This window comes from Amblyomma americanum, chromosome 2, assembly GCF_052857255.1.
Source record: "Amblyomma americanum isolate KBUSLIRL-KWMA chromosome 2, ASM5285725v1, whole genome shotgun sequence".
Taxonomy (NCBI): domain Eukaryota; kingdom Metazoa; phylum Arthropoda; class Arachnida; order Ixodida; family Ixodidae; genus Amblyomma; species Amblyomma americanum.
In genome coordinates, this window is record NC_135498.1 from 86839604 (window position 1) to 86859374 (window position 19771).

Consider the following 19771-nt stretch of genomic DNA (forward strand, 5'->3'; position numbering starts at 1 on the left):
AGCGCCCGCTAAAGAACTCCAGGTGGTCAAAATTATCTGCAGCCTTTCACTATCGCGTCCCTCATAGCCTAAACCCAAACCGCAGCTAAAAAAAAAGCAGTGACAGTGGGCAATATAATTAGTTCCACCCCGGTTTTTTTTTTCTGTCACCAGGACACGCGCACTGGACCACTAGCGCGGAAACATTCTTTATTGAAAAGAAAATATTAGGGCTAATCTATAGGTCTTTCCATCACCCTGTCTTGTTTTGAAGTTACATATTTATATAATCACCGTGTGTGTTGTCCTAATTGCGCAAGCTCTTTCTAGGTTTGAGCTGTACAAGCCTTGATTGTAAGTTTCGCGCATGGCATGTGTCGGTGCCCTCGAAAAATACCATGACAACACGCCTATAATACAAACTGTCTGTTCTGGGATGATACGGTATAGACTGCATGGTATCTACGGTTTTATGGCTCGAATCGTCATTTCCCTTAAATGAGACGCCCTAGTGGTCAGGAATAACTTCGGCCACCGGAGATTAATGTGCGTTGACATCGCACAACACATGTAAGCTTTCCGCCTCTAATGGAAATGCGGCAACCGCGGCTGGCACAGCGTCCGGCATTCCTGGACAAATTCTGAGCACCGGAATATTTTAAGGCTCTGGTATGGAAATATTGAAAGTAATGGTCCATTGTTGCGATAAGTAGCAAACTTTTTCTTTTAAAGTTCTTTTCTCGCTCGCATCATGTAGTTACGACTGCTACAGAAAATCAATGAGGAACGTTTTTGAGGATATCAAAAACGTTAATAGAAAAAATGGGAGCCGGCCAAGATAATATATGCGGAAATAATGATTGTTTAATGAATTATTCCAAAAGAAGAAACATTGCGTTCATAAACCCTTTCTCGATGAAAACTGCTTTTGTCCGGAACTGAGTATGTTTGACCCCGCCACCTGATGCTCGGCAGCCGTACTTCATGATGAATGAGTCACTACAGCGAGCCACCTGTCTCCTCGTCTAAAGAAAACAGTAAATGCACTTACCACCATCAACCGTCTCTCTCTTTATTTTTTACGTAACTAAGCTGAAGGTTTGGTCATAGCACCAGGTGATTTCCAGTCACACGTTCGCAACATTATGTTTTTATTAATCAATGTTTATTTTCCTAAAGACTGCAAGTAAAAATGCCTAATTTCTTTAACCTACAGTATATATTATCGATTGGGGCTGTCCTCACCTACGATTCTTTATCAGGCGCAAAATAGATGGGTCCCGCGTTCAGGGTGCAGTCAGAGTAATGTGAGGAAAGACTTGGTTTGTTTTTTACAGGAGGCCAATAGCATTTCATGAAAAACGGATCGAGGGCGGAGGGTAACTGAGGTGCGCAGAGATTGGCTAGCCACGCTCTGGGCCTGCCAATGCCCCTAGGACACCACCCTTTTTTTTAATGAGCTTCTCCGCATACGCCATAGCCGGCCGTATCATCATCTGGACGCTGGGGTAAGAATAGTAGTAGTCCCTTTCGGGCTTTCCTTGAATCGCCCACTCAATGCCATCCGCGTAGCTAGCATGCGGTCCGTTCAGGTTCAGGCCGTTCAAGTTGGCTAAGTGACAGCCCCTGTACCACCAGGCTCCGCGATACCTGTCGGCGCAGTTCTCGGGGGCCAGGTCGTGGTCTCGGTCGTAAGTCGTGAAACAGAGGTCGTTGGTGTCGCTCAGTGCATCCCAGCCTGCGTGTTGTGCGGCACATTCGACTTAGTGTCAGAGCACCAGAGCGACGGTATAAGAACTCAGATTATATCAGGTAATGTTGTCGTAAGCAGCAACGAAAGGCACCCGCTCAACTATGAAACGAGATTTCGGACGCAGTGACTTTGGCCCATGTGTCAGTAAAACTTTTTCGTATTTACAAGATCTAGGGAAGCCACTGGTATCTTTTTTTTTTAAAGCGACTTGGAAAAAATTGTGGAACTACTTGGGATTACGACGTCAGGGGTACTCTTTTCTCAGCCCGTCAACTCTGCTTTCTCAAAAAATGCCACACTCCAGAACTGAGGCAGAAGCGCAACGTAGTCACTTCTCACAGCGATCTTGGCAATACACACCGCCGACTTTAGCGATGCATTTCGAGGCGCCTGCGATAATGGCCTCTTCACTCCTCAAGCTGTAACACTTGTGGCAATTGAACTGTCACCTATAAGCGTTCAATGGTGGTCGTGAGGAACTTTTATGCCAAGCGTGAATAAGATAGAAACAGGTAAACATGACCAAAGAAAAACTACAAACAATAGGTAATTAACAGGAGATCATATTGTTTACAATAGCGAATGTAGTTGACCTCGCAGCGCTCAGGACATGCGATGTCCATGCTGGTGCCGATAGTTTCCTTAATGCGCTAGGTTAGGAGGGACGGGCGTGTCCACGCGCAGTGCTGGGAGCCTCATCTAAGTTTACGGAGAGCCGGTTCCTTCGGTGGCGCCTCAAAAGGACACGATCCAAGTAATAACGTCGACCTGCTCACGTGATATCGGAGTGAAACGCATGGTGCCCGGCACGGCCCGTGTGCAGGCGTGACCTTGTCGCGCTGCCGACTGCCACGCCCATTTTGTGTGTTTTAGCGTGGCAGCTTTTAATGTCCTGCTTCTCACTTATGCGATGTTGTTGTGAAGGGCCCGAGACATCACGCGTGACGTCATGACAAAGAGTCACTCCGATAGACGAGATTGCCAGTCCGAACAGAATGACGACATTCGTGATAGCATGCGGTTTCCTCTTTACACCTCTCTCGAATACTGCTTCTTTCAGACCGGAGACTCGCCTTAGAATAAGTGATCCATAAGCGATTGTGCATGACGTATGCCTAACCTGCGTACCATAATCCCCTCTGGCTACTCGCCGAGGTATACTCCATCACGTTCACCTAAAAGCACCCCTGCCGGAAGTTACTAAACACTCCGACAGCCATGGGCACTTTAGAAGGCACTCAGCCATCGCCAGTTAACAAGTAAATGGCAGGTACCCGGCAGCAGCGTAAACCGTCAAGGTGTGTTTGTCTGACCGGTCACTAGACTCCCATGGATACATGGTCACGTGACTTCTCACTTGGGCGAGACACGTGACTGCCGCTCTTAGCAGTCGTCGGAGTAGTCCTAGTTGCTACATTCTCTGTAGGTCCTAGATTTTAGTAGAAGGCTTAGGCATTATCAAAAGGCACACAGCTGCACGGCAAAAGTTTTCACTGTGTTCTGCGCAATTGACGCTGTGGAACATAAACAGGTGCCATTTTTTTTATTGAACAAGTCACACACGCAGAGTGACACAAGTGCAATCTCTGGAACGTTGCTTTCCACATTCGTTTTCAGAAGCGAGCGTTCTATTTTCACATCTCTTATCCTTTCACTTGTGAGGACCAGCGCTCAGCCGCCTACTGCCATGCTGGGACGTGTGTTTCCGAAAAAAAAAAATATCGCCCATCCTGCTTGCACAGTTTTTTTCTTACATTCTGTCTGTTGCCTTTCATGTCTTCTATACCTGTGTGGCCAAGGGGCTCAAAATTCTTCTCTTCTATTTAAACCATAACTTTAGTTGTCATTTGCATACTAATTTACTCAGGCGTTTCACTACGTACCAAGCGGACGCAGGAACCTTCCCATCCTCATTCTAAAGAGGAGAGCCTCATTTTCCACCTTCATGCTGTCGTAGTCGATGACGACCGTGTCATTTCCATTCAGAATGACCCTGAGTTGCATCCTTTCCGGAAGTGTTGTCAGAGCATGTAACACTCGGTTGCCTGCATAAAACAAAAAGAAACAATTATTTCTGGCGAAGTGACAAAGAAGGAGCGAAACTTACTGCAGAAAATAAACGGCGATAATTTTAACGAACTGATTTCAGGCAATGTCATCAGTATCACCATGGACAAATACATGAACTAAGTTTAAGTGAATGGGAAAGCCACCTTGCGGAGAAAATGTTTCACGCGCTGATGTGTTCAATAAAAATATCTTTATTGACCGCGGAAGACTCATGAAGTGCATTAGATGTTTGTTTGTTTTTTTTGCCCTTAGACTTTTTAGCGGTGTTAGCGGGTGGTGTACTCAGGCGACACTCCCTGAGTAGGAGGTAGACGTCATCCTATCTAGCCTAAGGTGTAACATGGGTGAGTTTAGAGCCTGTGAGTTTCACGTCCTTTCTGCGAGGAAGGCAATGCTATTCCCGCCCTTTTAAAACATCTCAGAGAGCAGCCTTGCGCTGAACAGCATAGATGTGAAGGCAGCAGTTGCGGTTTCGGTGATGTATTCGTTCATGTGTACTGTAACTACAACGACGAAATCCATCGCTGTTCGCGCATAGGTGTACAGCTTCACGAACGCAGGGCAGTTGAGGACCGATCACGTTGAAGTAGAGGGAGCTGAATATCTAGAGACAAGTGCAATCAGCAGCGCATTCTTGCTGATTATCTCTTTTAGTACATGCAGAAGGTTAACAACTACCCAGAAGGAGCCCCTGGGAGCTGTGCTGACCGAATAAGCCAGTAGATTGTCTTCATGGTGTGCATTCTGAATATTTTTCTGCCATAACGAGCCAGTTGTTTGGATATGCTATTATTTTTGACACGCTGGCGTGCTCGTCCAATAGTGGAAATAAGTATTTTTGTTTCTCTTCCAAGGCATTTTATTCCTGTGGGCAAAGTTTCATGTTTCGCCAACACAGTACCAATAACAATGTGGTTTGTCGTTGAAACCACTCTCTTGGTGTTTGCTTATTGATCTTTCTGCAAAATTGAGTAAAAATAGGTATTGTTATCTGCCATTGAAGAACCAACAAAGATATACAGCTACGTTCTTATTTTTTATGGCAAATGGTCCGCATTGTGCAACAATCCTTTTTCTGGTCAATTGTTCTAACCATCAGCCATTCGTAGTTAATGCCTGTGACGTCAGTCTCGACAGTTTTAGAAAAATGCCTTTCGCGACCTCCGGTGTCAAAGGCGTGGTTCATCAATGCAAAAGAAGAAGCCATCGTGAAATGAATGCTCTAAAAATATACCCCGAGGTGCAGTGCAGCGGTTCGGGAAAAGATGAAAACATTTTGGTTGTTAGCATTCTTTGATAGTTGTTGAACATTTCCTTTTCGCTAAATTTTGCACCGTGAACATTCATAAAAGTAAAATTCTCCTAATGGATCACTTCTCAAGTATGTATTTTTTAGCCTTCTTTGCGCATTTCGAGAGAAGATGCTTTGTCTGAGTGTCACTGACAGCACCAGAAACGGAGCAAAATGTTTTTAGACATGCTCGTCTGGGTCCAACGATGCTGGCGTGTGATGGTGATCTCACGCAGCCCGTGTTACGTGCCAAAAGTCACTGATCTAGCTGTCAATGATTGAGTCGAGGTATGGCTTGAGTTACCTTATTTCATGGTCAGGAAAAAAATAAAAATTATTTTTGGCATAGCTTTCTGGTGGCAGAAAAATGAAGCTCGTATGACACGGGAGCGCAACCTCTTCATTTTCACAATTTTATGCTTTTATTATTAAATCCCATTGCTGGTTATTATATATCTGCAAATTTCTGCAAGATACCTGTAGGTCCAGATGCGACACTCGACTTTCCGTTCTTTGCAGTTTTTTTGTTTTCTTACGATTTGCTTGACTAAATGAAGCTCACACCAGGTAGCTCTAGATATTCGTTTTTGATGTTCCTGTTAACTCTGTGACACTTTAACTGCGCTCAAAAATAGATAGCGACTACACAAAGCAGGCGACCGTTCGGAGTACAAAAAAATTTCAATAAGTTGAAATAGTAAATGAAAAGGCCGTGTATAATGTTTGGAGACAGCGGGACATAGAGAAAAAAACGTCTGACGCTCACACTATTTAAAAAATATCAAACAATCTCCAAAGGCTCCACTGATTTGAGGCCTCACCCGCCCTAGGAGCTTGGCTTCTGAGCGGAAAAACTTGGGAGACACCAAATAATTTAATCAAACAAAACTCTCTCTAAAATAGACTCTCCGGAGTTCTGTACTTCAAATCTTGGTTTTCCCCAATATTTTTCCTTCATTATTGTTGGAAACTTCAGCAGATTGCAGATTAAGGTTGACTGGTAGCAAGCAAAGCGCCATAGAGGAGGCCATAAGCGAATGGGCACAAAAAATACATTGTATAATGAACTGTTTCATAACTCCACCCGGAAAGGTGTCATCGCTAAAGTGCGCACCGATTCTATAGTACTATAACGCTGAGCAAGCTAGAGTTTGGCCCACTAATTGTTAGTGAAACTCGCGAAGCTCTTAACGCCAAACCACCAAGTAGCGCTTCTCTCGCGTCTCGTCAGCGTCACTGCCACCGGTGTCGCTGCAGTCGAAATTCCGGCGCTTGGAGCGAGGCGACACACGAACGCAGAGATCTGGCGCCTCCAAATGCGAGTCCGCGCCGGAAATCGTCGCATATGTAGACCAATGACTGCCGCCGAGAAAGCAGGCATCAGAAACGACCTCCGGAATCCTCTGCGCTGCTTTGCTCGCCACAGGACAGGCTCAGTTCCTTTTTGCGAAGGCGGTAGCATGGCTGCTCTCCCCCTTGCCACAGGGGAAGGTTGGCGTGGCCGGCTGAATACGGCGATTAGCTATGGGCTGGCGATAAACATCCAACGTTCGCATTTGTTCACAAGTCCGTGAGGAGGACAGAATTAATATGCGCTAACGTGTTTGGTCGCACTTTCCTGACGGCGCTGAATGACGACGCCGTTACATGAGACGCTACATGACGCCGGGATAGCACTAATTTCTGGTTTCGGCTTCAGAACAGCGCGCGTCGATTTTGTTGACAGTGAGTTGGTTTTGAGTTTGTTGTGAGTTTCTTGTCTTTTGTTGACAGTGAGTTGGTTTTGAGTTTGTTCTGAGTTTCTTGCCTAGTGAGTTGACAATCACTGTCAACTAACAATAGGGCACCGATAATTCGCTTGTAAACCATGTTATCATTTTTCCTTGCGCCTGTCGGCGGTGAGGGTGTGACGTGTGCATGGAGCACGCGTTGTCTTCGGACAGAATACGTCAGCAGTGAAAAGTGCGAATGAACCTTCGTCAGCACCATCAGAGAGGCAGGTATACGGAGAACCCGTCCGCGGATACTTGTAGTTGTAATAATTCGCCATTTGCCGTTGTCGGTTTTTCAGGAGAACCAGCCGGAAAATACTTCGGCCCCGAGTGAAATTACGCGAAAAAATTACCTTTCGATATCAAGTGAACCGATGTCTACGAAAGTTTCTTTTTTTATCCTTTACGACACTTTAATAGTTCTCGTCATTCTCTCTGTTACTGTTTGTTATAATGTTACAGCGACTTGTCGGCCTGAATAGAGTTCCATATAATATCTGGCAACTACATCGTAAATCCGGCGCCAACAACTTCGTACCTATCCAGTATTCTTTGGCTGGATCGCCGAAACCCTTGGCGTACTCGGTCCAGTTCCGGTAGAAGTAATAGACACTGTTTCCGTACTGGCCTCTTCTCTGGATTACCTGCGTCACAGAGAGCAGTACCTACTTGTTAAGGGTGGTCGAGATAATGTTATTAGCGAACTCCTTCAGCAACTGTATTTTGTATTGAAGCGAGAACATGAAATTTCTGTGACGACGAGATGTTCGGACTCTGCTCCCAAAACCACACAGCCATCTACTTTCGGATTCGGTGAACAATATTTGCAAATTGTGTGGATGAAAGTTATGTCAAGTATTTTAGAATCATAGTGTCCACGTTATGCTTGATCGAATAGTAATAAAACGAATTACGACGTCACGATTATACCAATTTGAGTTTTAATCGGAGACGAAGAAATAAACGCTATTTTAGAGACATTTTCGATTTATATATCTAATGAGAAGAAATTTGCATCTTCGTACTTGCAGGACTTATACTGGGTATTTTGTTTACAAGGTCGAATTTTTTTAAATATGGTTTTTGAGTTATATAACCTTCCTGCGACATAGTAGTACCAGTTTTGGCGGACGTCAAAAAACCGGATAGTACAGCAAACTAGTAAAGTGATGAACGAATTTCTAGTAAACTTTTTACTACTACAGACAGCCACCTGATTATAATTAGAGGTTTGTAGCCGGTCATTAGTAATAATAATAATATTAATAATAATAATAATAATTGGTTTTTGGGGAAATGAGATGGCGCAGTTTCTGTCTCATATATCGTTGGACACCTGAACCGCGCCGTAAGGGAAGGAATAAAGGAGGGAGTGAAAGAAGGAAGAAAGGGGTGCCGTGGTGGAGGGCTCCGGAATAATTTCGACCACCTGGAGATCTTTAACGTGCACTGGCATCACACAGCACACGGGCGTCTTAGTGTTTTTTCTCCATAAAAACGCAGCCGCCGCGGTCGGGTTCGAACCCGGGAACTCCGGATCAGTAGCCGAGCGCGCTAACCACTGAGTCACCGCGGCGGGTTCATTAGTAATGCCCATATCATTTTTTTAGAATTTTGAAAACGTGATTGTCCTCGCCTACCCGCCGCGGTGGCTCAGTGGTTAGCGCGTTCGGCTACTGATCCGGAGCTCCCGGGTTCGAACCCGACCGCGGCGGCCGCGTTTCGATGGAGGAGAAACGCCAATGCGCCCGTGTGCTGTGCGAAGTCAGTGTGCATTAAAGATTCTCAGGTGGTCAAAATTATTCCGGAGCCCTTGACTACGGCATATTTTTTTTCCTTTCTTCTCTAAGTCCTTCCTTTATCCCTTCCCTTACGAAGCGGTTCTGGTGTCGGCAGACATGTGAGACAGAGACTGCGCCATTTCCTTTCCCCAAAAAAACAATTGTCCATTTTCAATTTTTTCCTCGCCGCTCTGCCTCGACAATTTTCAGCCATTTCACGCGCCATTCGAAAACTAAGCACATGTGGGTGGGTGCTAAACAACGTCAATCATAACGTGACGCTTAGCGACGCCCGTACTACGCGACAATTTCGGCACCGTTCGTGCTGCAGTGCACCCCGCTCCTCACCACTTCGCTGCCCGGAAGCGGGTGGGGCATAGGAGTCCTGTTCGAGCGTCACGGAGGGTCGCGGCTTTACTGACGTCTCTCTGCGCCCTGCCACAAGCGCGCGGTTTTCAAATTACGCGAAAAATGGAACAAATTAGCCGAGCCACACAGTTGAGGATAATCACGTGTTCCAAATTCTAAAAGCTGATATGGCTATTAGCAATAGTCGGCTACAAATGTCTAATTGCAATCAACTGCTGTCAGTAACAGGTAAAATGTTAACCCTTACAGTTTAGGTAATAACTTTACTAATTAACGTGATTCGCGTGTTTTTTGACGGCAGCAAAAAGCTTATCTTTACTTCCAAATTCCTAGATTTAATAAATTTGGACCTTCTAAAGAACACCTAATATATATATAACCAAAAGAAAGCAGAGAAACGTTTTTTTATGGCGTGTATTTGGAATGTTCCCACTTGACTCCGTATTTTCTGCAAATGTTTAGCTTTACAACCCCCTTCCTTCTAGTCAATGTTCATTTCCTTCTTTTGCACTGACTACAACGATGTTATTACGTCCATACAAATGCATTACCCTTCGCTTTAACTGCACTCTAGGTGTCCTGACACCAGTACAACAAATACTGGAATATCATGGGTTTTAACACGGTAGAGTTAAGGGTCCCGTTCAGCGGACAACAGAGCGTCCTCGTCGGCGCTGGCTGGTTGAGCGAAATATCTCCAGAGCAGTCGACCCACCAGCCAACTCGGTCATGTGATATTGTGAAGTCATCACAACCTGCCCACCGTAGCAGGCAGCAACCTGCACACCGGATTGTGAGCAAACTATCCGCGATGGCAGGTGGCGGTTAAATGAATGACTCGACACGGGAGATTGCTCCTGATCAGCAACCTGGGTGTCACAAACACCACTGGCGGCTTTTGACGCATCGTTTACCCGCTGCACCACGGCGCCAGGACTGGTACGAGGACTCCTTAGCGATCTCTGAATGTAAATCAGAGAACGAAAACTTAAGGATATATGTTCCTGTAGGCAGAGCCTTGGTGACACAGAAGGAATACTTGCGCGGAAGGGATCCTTAACACTATTGCATTGCACTCATAAGGGTAGGTTAACCGTTACATGATGGTCGCAGAAACAACAGTGTCCGTATCTGCGAAGTGATACGCAAAGAGGACCCCAGTCTGCTGCAGGGACCCATCAGCGCTATCGCGTAATGCTCTTCAGGTGGAGCTTAAGTGTTTCTTTCTGTTTGGAACCTGCGGGTAAAGTTCTCAGCAACACCGGGGATGCTGCTCTTTAAGCATTGTAGCTTCAAATAATCCCGTGCCCCATCTGCCGAAAACAGGCGCTTGATGACACGTAATAAGCGACATTAATCCAACTTCTATCACCTAAGTCTAGCTCCAGACCACCGCCAGGCTTCACCTACCGTCCATCCTCCACCATCCATCTCCATGTCACAGTACACGACAGTCCCGATTGGATTCTTCGGATTCGGGAAGATGTTGTAGAGACCACTTGTCCTCTGTCCTCCACGCAGCAGGTCAGTGCAGTGCCGCGGTCGTATGGTCTCTGCGAAGGACACCGCGCTATGTACGGGAGCAAAAGCAGCTGATGACGTCAGTGTTTAAACCTGCCTTCGCTTCTGGATTTAAATGAAGAAAACGGCGAAAATTCAGTGTATCTAGAGGATTTCCCAGAAACAGAACAGATGCCCAGATTTCGAAGTGGAGTAAGGTGTTATCGCTGGAAAGGTGTAGCCACCACTCACGATATCTAGAAGACGGCAATAACTTCACACCACACGTCAACCGCTATAAAAAGGGCCTTTTTTCATGCAACACTCCTTCAGTTGCTATTCTCGTGGGGCTTGTAAACGGGCGCAGTGTCCAATACAGCATTGGCTAAAAAGCTGTGAGCCTAACAGAGAACCAAGTATCCGAACCCAATAGTTTGCACAAGTGTGGTGAACTGGGCTTGTTGGTGAAGCTTCACACTTAAACACAGCGTGAAAGTCGGGGCACAAGGAGGAGAGAACACAAGCGCTAAGTGAATTGTAAAAACTGATAAAAATAGTTTATTCTTATCAGCCGCCAAAGAACATGAGCCATTTGAAAGCTGACGCACTTGATGACGCCAACGCGCTTGACACATCGGTGCCCAGGTGCTTTAATCACTAAATAATTCAATATTTCTTGCATCCCTGGAAACATTCTTCAATGGCGACTTCAAGCTCATTATTGTCGGGAAATTGGTGCTCACAAAGGTCGTGCTTGAAACGTCGAATCAATAATTCAAAAAAGTAAGCTGTAGCGCAAACAGAACAGCCTGACTGGTGGACGCCTTCGAGCCCGCAATCCCGTACAGCGCCTTCAGCTACGTGGGGCGTTCATGTAGCGATCATCGTCACGAAATAGTGGGAACTCGACTCACCTTTCTGCTCAGAACCCGAAAGCTGCGCTTGGCCATAAGAGGCCTCTCTCACAGTTTTTTTGGCTGGTAGGTAATTAATCGGCCGAACACGATCCCCATCCTAAGAAATTGCCACCGTGATCCTTCCAGGTAGTGCTGTCATGATGTTAACGGCCATGAAAGGAGTGTTCTGGCCTGCCGCACAATGCTGCTTGCTCTAGGCGTAGTATTAGTAGATTTCTCCCGCGATCAGCCACCACACGCACAGTCTACGCCAAAGTGACCAATAAAAGTGATTACTTTCTTAACTGTGCCACAGGGCGCTTTTGCATCCTTCAAGCTCTTTACCCGTGTAAACTAAGGTGAACCCTTGTCCTCACCTTCCGGGACATTTTCGTCCGTATGATTGTCCGTTACGGTTCCACAGTACAGCTGAGTAGCAAATCTCGTTGCTTGGTTACTTTTGGCAGAGGTGTACAGTAGCTCAAATTAGCATTCATCATGACCAACAATCCATCACAACATTCAGACTCAATTTTCTTCCCTTTCATGCTTCACTATTTGGCACCCAGCTCGAAGTAACCGTAGATCAAATCAAATCTTCATTCCAGGTCCAGCACCTTTATACGGATCCAGAATTAATGCTCAATTCTGCAGCAACTTCAACAACCCTCACGAACTTATTGCTTATGACCATCACTCGGTCTGCAGTGCATTTCCTCAGTAGTAACTTAAAGTGGCAGTCTGTCTCGGGGATAGTCTTTTCGGAGACATTCTGTACCCCAAAAAGGTGCTGCTCTCAGTTGGTCGCGTCCGAGGGCATGTAGTTCCCCCAATTTCCATGCGCTCTGTACTCGCAGCAATGATTCCCTCTTCAGTCAGAAACGTGGTTACGGTACAATTCATGACGTCACTCGCTGCAGTTTTATCATAAATAGGCCCATATGGGAGTAAATGACTTGTCGCTTAGCGCACGTTCATAGGCGATACTCTTTTGTTCTCGACGTTTTGCGCATGTTTCTTCGTCCTAATTAAGTGAGGTAAGTTGTTGGGCGAGTTGGTTTTTGATATTCCATGACTACCGCGCAACGACCGGGAAGTAGGACACAGGCAGGGACACAACACAGCGCTGACTCACAATTGACATCTTTATTAGCTGTCAGCTGGAACAAATACCCAACTGGCCGCCAGAAAAGGAAAGCAATGCACACAAGTCACAAATATAAAAAGTCGAAATAAAGCACACGCGTGCCATCATTCGCAGTCGAGGTAGCGTTTCTCTTTTTCTGACAGCGATACAGAGGGTGCGCTTATACATGCTTATTCTAAAGGCCATCCTAGGAGCGACCAAAACAAGCAGGATACGGCCGGGACATCTTCCAAAGAGATAGTTAGTTAACAGTTTCTTATTCAACATAAGGTGCAGCCTACTGCGTTAATTACTTATTTTACTGCAGAGGAGTGACATCATTTTATACATACTTTATATTTTCTACTCAGAGTCACAGTTGGACGAATTCGTGCTTATTGTTATTGAGTTTGAGGGACTACGTGAAGCGTTCTTATCACTATATGAGAGTTATTTTCTCCACTTGTGTTTAGCTCTACTTTGTTCGAAGCACAACAAGGGCGCACGTCAGAAATCCTAAAAAAGTGATGACGACCAACGAATCTGCTCTTCGCGTATTAGCTGTACCATTTTGTGCAATTTGATGTTCTTCTGAACACAGAATTCAACAAACGCTGCTGATGATTCTATGGTTCCATAACCCCTCTTGCGAGCGCTTATGGAATCACTAAATGTTGTAATAGATTTTTTATCATTGAGTGGTGAACAAATTTTGTTTCCTATTTCTTGACAAACATTTTGCCGTTTAACAGGAGTGGTGTCCCGCACGAAAATTTTGCCACCACGTGAACTGTATTTTCTAGCGTAAAAGACCTAAAACTTACTTCTAATATTTGCCAACTCTATCGCCAGTTCTTGGACGCGGTTCTCAGCATTTGCAATAGAGGGCTTGTCTGCGTCTGGACTTGCCGTGACAGGTGTTGCAAACGGTGCCACAGAGACTAGGAACACGTTGATGTAGGTGCTCAAAATCCACGTCATTATCGCTGAAGGCGAAGGGCTCAACATTTTCTTCCTACCGATCGGCAATTCCTAGAGGCCAGCCTCTTGAGCTGAAATAGCCAAGAAGATAACGCCACCTGAAACAGCTTTTTGCTACCTTGTTGCTCCTGACCATAACCCCAGAACAAATTGATGTTGTTAGCGCCAAAAAGGAGGACATAGGTCCTCATTTTTGACGCTAACTACATCATGAATAAGATTCAACTGGCTCAACTTTCTACCTTACTTCTGAGAACAAAGTTATTCAGAACACCATGCATCAAACATACATTATGAACACATATATATTTGGTCAAGCATTGAACTGATGCCAACATTCCCGTGCCATTTTCAATTCTACGTTACCACGTCACATTATCTTGGAGAGAAGAAAAGATGCGAAAACGAGAGCAGTTCCGAAATGTGTTCACCCCAACCACTTTGATGAAGCAAGCTGACTCCGAATGACGCTCTACTTTGCGCACTTTAGGGCAGCCTCGTGCTAGCCTGGTGCGTTACCGTGCTGCCGTAATGTCAGTAAAAAAAAGGCCGTACCACACAATAAACAAGCACAACAGCTTAACCAAAAAGCAACAATGTGCACATCCACTGAGAACTTTCACGCTATTTTCCGGACTGAAAACTACAAAGAGGAGAAGTTGCACATAACAACTGCCTAACGGGACGAAATATTATGCAGGTGTCCCGTTCTCCTTTTCGGTCATCATGTAAAAAAATTGGCATTCTGGAAATAGCTATCGTTTTTCTAGGAATTAAAAAAAGATGTGATTTCTCTCGCTTGGGCCGAATTCATCATCTTTTATACTGCCACTAACTTCTTTTTTCATGTTCGCAGTTTAATTTAGGGAATAATGATTCCGAAAAGAATGATCATGGACGCGCGAACTTTGACATACTCTTGTACACGCATTTTTTCACGCGTAATATTATTATTCCTTTCTGAATTTGTTGCGACATGCTCGTATCACGCAAAACAAAGATATGCACTCCTCTTTTTTTCTGCGGTACCCATCGAACAAACCCTGGTGTTTGTATGTTGCAACTGCGATCAGTTCTGACAGTTGCAATGAAATTTTAGGCGTCCCTTTTAAAAGAAAATAGCGAATGGTGTTTTCGCACTTGGAAAGCTAATTGTCTTTCTGAACCCTGCTCACACTAATCAGGCAGAAAACCAAATTTTTCAATAACGGCAAGGGGCTCTTGAAAGGTTTCATGGCACAATGAGAGCGATTGCTTCACTCCGCACTTTTCGCGGTACGCCGCAACTTGCATGCTTTGAAGTAAATTTTTCTGTTTTCAGTGCAGCCAATTTAGAAGAAATATTTCATTCAACTGGAATGTCTTCAAATATTTTTTAATTATGCATTGATACAGATTTCTGAATTTCTATTCTACTTGATGTTAAGTGCGCAAAACAGGCTGCACTGAATTCAGCGCACAAAAGCCTGCGTAGATTCAGCTTTTAAGTTAATCACTGCCTTTCAGAAACCTACGTATGCAAGGACACTGTATATTAAGAGACACGCAAGCAGCCCGTCTTCACTAGTCTATTTTGTGGAACTGCGAAATATATGAGAACCTTTTCACAATATTACAACAGGTTGTCGGCGCTTTACGACTGCATACTCTCTTGCAAGCTGGGCTATTCTCTCAGCCAAACTTTACCGGCTGCATTGGCTAACTAGCTTTCCGATTTGGCGCTCGGCTGCTGGCCAGAAACACGCGGGCTCGATCCCGGCCGCGGCGTTCGAATTTCGATGGAGGCGAAATTCTAGAGGCCCCTGTACTGTGCGATGTCAGTGCACGTTAAAGAGCCCCAGGTGGTCGAAATTTCCAGAACCCTTCACTACGGCGTCTCTCATAGCCTGAGTCGCTTTGGGACGTTAAACCCCCATAAACCAAACCAAACCTTTCGGATTTGGCTAGTGAGCCCATATCAGTGCGATGTAAACTTGGCTGCGGAGGTCTCATTTCAATCGAGGCGCAATGAAAAAAACACCGGTGAAATGTCTGATGTTAAAGAACCCTAAACGGTACATATAAGACAAAGACGTCCCTCATAACCCAAGCCCAGTTTGAGGACTTTCAAGCCGATGGTCCCCGCCATGAATCTTTTTCTCTCGCCTGCTGACTAAAGATTTGTCTTTCAAATGGGAGCAACGTTTCCATTTAACACACCTGTTCAGCTGGGTTGCCGTTGCTGGCTACTTTGTGCAAACTGGGTGCATTCCGGAGCGCCAGGGGGAAATTTTTTGGTTGATTGCCAGAATATTTTTTTCCTTCGTTCTAATTTGGCTGAAGAATATTTGCTGGCCATCTTTCAGTAGTGTCATCGTGCATACATGAAGCTGAAAAATCTGTTTTCAGGCCTCATAATTCGCCCCCGCTTTGTTCCTTTTTGAGCCCCTTACAACAAAAGTGAATCTAGAATGCAATAACTTCGGGAGTGTTTATTCCAGGCGTGGGAGGGTGCGTTCATAGCCTTACCTTTACGCTTTCATTTCGTATATTTGAGATGGTCTTATATATGGCGCCATTAAATACTGGGAACAAGTGTACTTTTAAATACTCTTAACGTCGGGTTTCATCCCTTTTTGTTAATTTTCCAGCAGCAACTCTGAAAATGAGTTAATAATAATAATTGGTTTTGGGGGAAAGGAAATGGCGCAGTATCTGTCTCATATTTCGTTGGACACCTGAACCGCGCCGTAAGGGAAGGGATGAAGGAGGGAGTGAAAGGATAAAGGAAGAGGTGCCGTAGTGGAGGGCTCCGGAATAATTTCGACCACCTGGGGATCTTTAACGTGCACTGACATCGCACAGCACACGGGCGCCTTAGCGTTTTTCCTCCATAAAAACGCAGCCGCCGCGGTCGAGTTCGAACCCGGGAACTCCGGATCAGTAGTCGAGCGCCCTAACCACTGAGCCACCGCGGCGGGTCAAACTGAGTTCGTTTCATTATTTCTTACGTTTTGGGAAACATCGTGGTCTTGATTTCTTTTTTCTTTTCGGCAAAAAATGGTAATAAACAGACATCCCTCTAAAAGCGAAGCGGGATTCAAAAGATTACGCTCACCTGTCACGAGGAAGAACGGAATTTGAATAGAAGGCCACTCCCCAAAGCCTCCTTTACAGTTGCGAATAGAGCAGAGGCTACGAAGCAGTAACGCCACACTTGAACGTGGCAACTTTCGCGCAAAATGTAAGAACTCGGCACGCTTTGCACTGCGCAGTGTACTTTCACGTGACCCCCGCAACGAACGAGCTATGCTATACCGCCTACATCTCTTCGCATCCAACCACTCGCGTCGCAAAACATGGGTTGTCACTTTTCTTTTGCATGGCCACCTGATGCACACCGCGCTAAAAGCCACCTACTGAGACACGGGATCCAAAATAAACAGTCAGCGTCGAGGAAGACAAAAGCAATAGTCAAACAAAGCGCTACCTATTTGGACAAACTTTACAGCGCACTATAACGCGTCAGTGCCGGTTTTGCCGCAATGCCGTGGAACTGCATGCGTCTTCACCCCTCGTACATATTAAGCCCAGCGAACACGCCGGCTTTCATGGGGCCTCTCGAGGACAGCTTACATTCACGACAATATTAAAGTAGTAATGAAACGCACAGAATACAGCTGGACTCCACATAACATAACTCCCTTAAAGCAGAATTACAATCTGCGTAAAGGATTCTTTCAAATGCCTATAATAATTAGGGTACAAAGCAAGCCTGAAGTTTCTTGTGCTGCGTTTCGACCTTTTGGCTCTGTGTTGCAAAATGTCCAATATGGGGAAAATTGTTACTTTTCTCAAGCACAAAATATTTGCCCCCTCCAGCCACTCCCCCCCCCCCCCCCCTTCCGCCCTTTCTTCCTCGCAGAACAAACTGTTTAAAGTTAATGTATGTTTAAAGGTGCATAACCGCTGTTGAGATGCGCGTGAATTTGCTTCCGTTTATTTTTTTTTTATTTTTTTGTGAGCGCCACCGTAAGACTTGCTGGCACTGACTCCCACCTTTTTGATAGCTCCTGAAGAGTAAGAAAGCCACAGTTATTTGACCACACTCTTTTGGTAGACTAGCCAAGAAGCTTTTTACGACACTCACCTCTTCTCATTTTGTTCGAATGTGATTGAGAAAATTTTCTACTGCCTGATGCTGGGAAGATAAGGCTACCATAACAAGGTGTGAAAGCGAAAAACACAAGGGCACAGCAGAGAAGGCAATAGGACGAACGCTAACTTTCAACAACTATATTGAAGCTCACATTTCCTAGCGGGAGCACTCGCTCAGGCACAAAGCCTTCTTATTCGAAACCGCACTGAAAACTAAAGGAAAAGAGTCGGGGCGAGGGGGAGACAAGGAGTAAATAAAGCAGCTTCTATAAAGTTCAAAGTTAGCGCTCGTCCCGTTAAGGTTAGGTTTGTTAAGGTTGTTCAGGTTGTTAAGGTTGTTTGTTAAGATTGTGAAGGTTAGGTTTGGGGGGTGGGGTGGCTTAACGTCCCAAAGCGACTCAGGCTATGAGGAACGCCGTAGTGAGGGGTTTAGCAAATTTCGGCCACCTGGGGTTTTCGAACACCAAGGCCGGGATCGAACCCGCATTTTTTGGGTAAGCAGCCGAGCGCCACAACCACCGAGCCACCGCGGCGGCACTGTGTCCTTCTGTTTGTGCGCATCCACACCTCGCCATGACCCACCAACAGGTTCAAATTGCTACTCATCTGGAAGGCTACCGTATATTACGAAGAATATTACGAAGCAGCCGAGCGCCATAACCACTGAGCCACCGCGGCGGCTGATTTAGGAGTGGAAGGCAGCCGCCTATGCCGCGCGCGCGATTCGTTGCTAGGGTAAAAAGAAAATAAAACTAAGAAAAAATGGCCATTGTCATGAAGGGAATGAAACGGTAAAGCGAAGAATGGTTGCAAATGCAACGGACAAATGTGGTCCGCAACATCTGTAATGGGATCGTACCTTTGTGTAGCGAAGTCGGTTGCGAGAAAATTAAATGGTCGCAGAATTTTGTAAATCGTGAAATCTGTTGAGAGACAAAGATGAATGAATGGCTTAAAAGGTTGATAATAACGGTTTTGTCTTAATGCGCTTATTTGCTGAGTAAGACCAGCAACACATCTTTCAACGTTCACACAGTTTCCCGTTAGACTACGTGTCGTTAGTCTATCTCAGAACTTTGCCTGAAAACTAACCTAGAGAACCGCAGAAAAAACAAGACCATAATGGCCATAGACCTTATTGCATTTAATTGAAAATAACAAGGTTATGTTTTATTTTCCACTAATGCATATACAGTACATGAACTATAGTTGCTCGGAGGCAGTCACACAGATACAGCACCTAATCAATTTTAGGCTTCAGTTGCTCTAAGATGTCCTCATGAGAACTATTTTTACTCTTTTCGGCACATCTATTACGGATCAAGTGAAGCTCATTCCTAAACCCGTATCTTGCAAGTAGGCGAAGTTCCAAATTCGGGCCCGAAGCAATTTCTGAAGGAATAAAGCCGCAATAACTTGTGCTTTCGGGTACTGAGCGACAGCTGTTCTTTTTTAGATGGCTAAAGTGCTCATTCATCAGTTTTGTCGGAACTATAGGGCACTTCTAGAGGCAACAAGTGTCTGCAGTGTGCTTCGCACGATGTACGCTCGGGATTTTTTTCATCAAAGTGCACAGCAATTGTCTCATGGCTATGAAAAGATGAATGCAGTAAACGCCAGGTGTTTATATGATGGCTCGTCTATTTCAATCGTTGTTAGGTCGACCGTGAACTATTATGGGGCAAAACTCTGTACCTCCCATACATATGCTTTTCAAGCTGCAAGCTCTGCGGAAAAACTGCGGAGAACATAGTGCCTACTGCATAACATGGAAATGGCTGTCTTATTCGCGTCCTTGCTGGGCCCTTTTCAATTTATATAGTGCACCACTTGTTAATATCCGGGAAGGTGCCATTTAGTTGTCCTGTACAGAACATAGTTCGCACATTTTTACCTCGTGTCCCGTAATACCACGTTTTATGATTTGCGCTTGCTTGAAAGCAATTCTGGATTAAGATACCCACGAGAGTCGGCAACATTATCTGCCCTTAGTAACAAACCACTAGCGTAATAATTGCACAGCCTTGAACAAGAGCGCAAAACACGTTTTCCATGCCGTTTTAAGTGAGGGGACACTTTCACTGCAGCCATTTCTTGTGAAGCAGTATGAAATTGT

General features: G+C 45.2%; 1 protein-coding gene across 1 annotated transcript; it reads right to left on the reverse strand.

The window, feature by feature from the left end:
* Nucleotides 1-939: 939 nt before the first annotated feature.
* On the reverse strand, nt 940-16794 carry LOC144118771 (techylectin-5A-like). The gene is made up of 6 exons (XM_077651599.1): nt 16616-16794; nt 13362-13589; nt 10426-10568; nt 7404-7509; nt 3616-3777; nt 940-1717 (listed from the first exon to the last, which is right to left on the reverse strand). Exons 2-6 carry the CDS (start codon nt 13543-13545, stop codon nt 1383-1385), a joined length of 930 nt encoding a protein of 309 aa, XP_077507725.1. The 5' UTR covers nt 13546-13589; nt 16616-16794; the 3' UTR covers nt 940-1382.
* Between the last annotated feature and the right edge of the window lie 2977 nt (nt 16795-19771).